At 46.5% G+C, this 3,440-nt stretch overlaps 1 protein-coding gene across 1 annotated transcript; it reads right to left on the minus strand.

Annotated features, from left to right (window-relative positions):
• Window positions 1–576: 576 nt before the first annotated feature.
• LOC127751346 (obscurin-like) lies at window positions 577–2,219 on the minus strand (the record flags this gene model as incomplete). Its single annotated transcript, XM_052274814.1, is given in 3 exon segments — window positions 577–672; window positions 1,260–1,329; window positions 2,049–2,219. Coding segments are annotated over 3 exon segments (337 nt in total), but the record flags the coding sequence as incomplete, so codon positions are not given.
• Between the last annotated feature and the right edge of the window lie 1,221 nt (window positions 2,220–3,440).

The raw sequence follows: 3,440 nt of genomic DNA on the forward strand, positions 1-3,440 counted from the left end.
TCCCTCCCTCCCTCTCCCTCTCTCTAACAGGGTCGCACCCAAGCGTTCCGCTGCTCTCAACAAACGCCTTGTTTTCTTTCTCGTCTGTCATGTTCTTTTCGGTTCAAACGTCTCACCGTCTTGCAGGGCTTGTTCTTGCACATGGTTTCAACACATGCAGCCACACAAACCGTCGCACGGGTCAGACCCCCCCCCCTCTCCCCCACCACAAACCACCTCACACACACGCACACACAAACTCACAAACACACACAAACTCATCAACGCGGTCGTTTGTTGTTCAAGCCGTGAAAGTGGCCTAGTTGTAGTGAAAACTGCCCCCTAACCGCCAACTGACTGTTGGTTAGTCAAGTAGATCACGTTTCTCGTCCTGACTATATCTAAAATAATAAGTTATCAACAATAACAGCTTCGCTTGCTCTTGCTCATGATTCACAGTTATCTACAAAGTGTACTGGTTTGTAATGGTCAAAATCCAGTCTAAGAATCCATTTCATTGCGCATTTAAGTTACGCTCTAATGCGATGGTTTAGTCATTTTTCCCGCAGCAGAAAGAAAGCCTGAATCAGAGCTTACCTCGTAGAAATCCCTGGCCACTGGCGTGTCTTGCAGGAACTCCTGCGCCTGGGGTTCGTCTCTGCAGTATGCGACGTGCTTGTCGAAATCCCGCTCCTAGAGGACAAGAATGTGAATTGAACAGAACATAAACACTGCCATAATAAGGGCTGCAATAAAATTATAGTTTCTCCGGAGTTGCAGTTGCGGTCCCCCTAGTCTATGCTGGAAATAATGAATGTAATGTAATAATCCCGCCCCTTATAAAAACGCGTTTTTATTTATTTCTAATTTTTTAGGAAGGCCGAAAGGGACAGGCGTTATTCTCAGAGTGCACCGGGCTAGGCAGGCGGCCCTAGGACCGGCAGGGTGGGGCAGGGCAGTGCGGCGGGGCGGAGCGGCGCGGGGTGATGGGCCGGCGTGTAAACAGTGCCGCTCAACACGCCCCCAGCCGCAGCTGCGGCAGCTGCAGCAGGTGCGGGAGGTGCAGTCACTGCAGCAGCTGCCACCGCAACAGTAGCGCCCGCGGTCGAAAAAAAAAGGCTCAAATTAGACTATGCGGTTTTGGCGCACAACTTCCGGAACCCAGTTTGCGTTTGCTGGTGGATGAAAAAGTGGCTCGCGAAAAAAACAAACTACACGGGAGTAAAGTTGGAGCAAAGGATCATGTGGCTACGTAAAGTAATGTTATTATCTTTGCTTACCAGTCGTAAGAAGGTTTTCCCGATCATACGGGGTTCGTCGGCGTAGTACTTAATGCCCTCAATCAAGACCCTGAAATACAAAGGTTTTTAGCAGATAATCCCTTAAATACCTTTTGACTAAACATAAAGAATATTTTAAAATGTCAACGCGAAAGCACCCTTTCATTTATCATTGTTATTTGCAACAAAGAATAAAAAAGAAATTCTTTGTCACTGGATTATTAAGTAGGCTGAAAATATATTTTACCACACAAGCCCCCCAAAAATGGAGGCTGGAAAATAAACTGCAGAGGCAACAATTTCTGCTTTGATAGTCATTGTGCCTCTTCTATATTAACTGCTCTTAACTGTTTGAAAATAATCAGCAGCCAGAAAGGTCTTTAGGTTTACTAACATTGAAACCTCGGATAAACTTGAAACCACCAAAACTTGTGTATTTAAGTACTATAGTAACGCGAAGCCCAAACAGAATGGCGAATGGTTTATGGTGTCTTTGACATCCATTTCGTGATTTGAGTGCGTCTTTATGAGGCCCCTGTCCGTCCGGTCCCGCCTTCTATTTTAGAGACGGACAGCTTTTATCGCTGTTCGGGGGACAGGAGAGCGGCCGACAGGTCGTGTGCAGTGGGCAGCAGAACAGTTATGCTGTCTGCTCAGGTCCGTGGACGCTTTGGAACGGAAAGCTGGGCGTGCCGCTTCAGCGGCGGGCTATAAAGGGCTGTCTAAAAAAAGGCGCGACGCAAGAAAAATGCACCGTGTTGTTCGCCTCTGTGGCCAGCAGCATCTTACGTGTTGTGGAACTCTGCGATCTCCTTCAGGTTGCCGAAGACGAGGGTCTTGTTGTCCCGCACCACCCTGGGCACGGAGGGCGCGTCGACAGGTGCCATGTAGCGGTCCACGACGTGTCGCATGTCGCGGCCGAACTCCTCCTCTGTCTCCACCAACTCCCTCACCACGGCCCTGAAACACGTTCACAATTTAAAAAAAAACAATAATAATAATAATTGTACGTTGGCTCCATATTTGAGGTGTGAAGAGGTCCTTGCCCCCGCCACAGAACGGCTGTCACCATGCTGTCGCGCTCGTTCAATTAGGGGTGATACCTCTCAGGAAAGCCTGCGTACAAATGGATTTGCCCGCAAGAAAAGAAAGAAGAGAGAAAAGAAAGAGGAGGGAGAACATCCTGGTCTTGTCTTTGAGAATCACTCGCTGGTCGCTGCCAGATGATCCCCTTCCTTCCCGTTCAAAGAACTCGCGGTCTTCTTTTTTTTGCTCGGACGCCCACTGCCTTGCAAAGTCGATGGTGCTGACAAAAGACGACAGAATTGGCCAATCGAACGAGGCAGACCGTCGGCAAAGCGCGTGACGAGCGACACGAGATCAGCGCCCTGCGCCGCTTGTGCCAACTGTGTCAACTAGGAAAAAAAGTGTTCAAATTGCATTTCACTGGTAATTGTGCCAACGAACGTATGTCCAAAAAACCGAGTCGATTGAATTTCGGTCTATTTTCAGAATATATAGTTTTCGTGTCAAAATACCTTTAAATAAAAAAGTTGATTTTTTTGGACATGCGTTCATTGACACGATTACCAGTGATTTAATTCTTAAGTGCGCAAAAAATCAAAGTTCACTACTGTTGCAGACCACTCACATCTGACTCTAGATTTTATTGGTTTATGCTGCTGTTTCAATGTAATTTGATACTAGCAACTTGCTAGTGTATCCGGCTGTGCGTTATTAATGCGTTGATTCCTGTGGGCAAAATTTTATACTTTTACAAGAAACGTGTCTGATTTTCGTACCAATTGAGCATTTGTGCGAAATAGCGTGAGAGTGTACGTGTGTGCGTTAATTTTGTGTAGGGGAAATAGGGAAGCGGCAACTACGTGGAAGCGCCTGCTTGCCCGTGTCATAATCCCTTTATATCACGGCCGAAATAGCGAGGCGAGTCAGGACCTCAGACAGCACACAGGACACAACGTTTTCAACGCCACGAGAAACATTTTGGAATTCAATTTTCACCCCAAAATTGTTCTTGATTTTCTACTGTACTATTACACAATTAGGAAAAATAATACGGGAACAAGTGTAATAAAATTCAATGAATCTTGACTTTACGAAATTTTCTTGTTTGGTTTTCTATAACGGATCCGTCACATATTTCCAGGCGCGTATTAAGGG

Source organism: Frankliniella occidentalis, unplaced genomic scaffold, assembly GCF_000697945.3.
Source record: "Frankliniella occidentalis isolate FOCC.00 unplaced genomic scaffold, Focc_3.1 Scaffold1, whole genome shotgun sequence".
In the NCBI taxonomy this organism is placed as follows: Eukaryota; Metazoa; Arthropoda; class Insecta; order Thysanoptera; family Thripidae; genus Frankliniella; species Frankliniella occidentalis.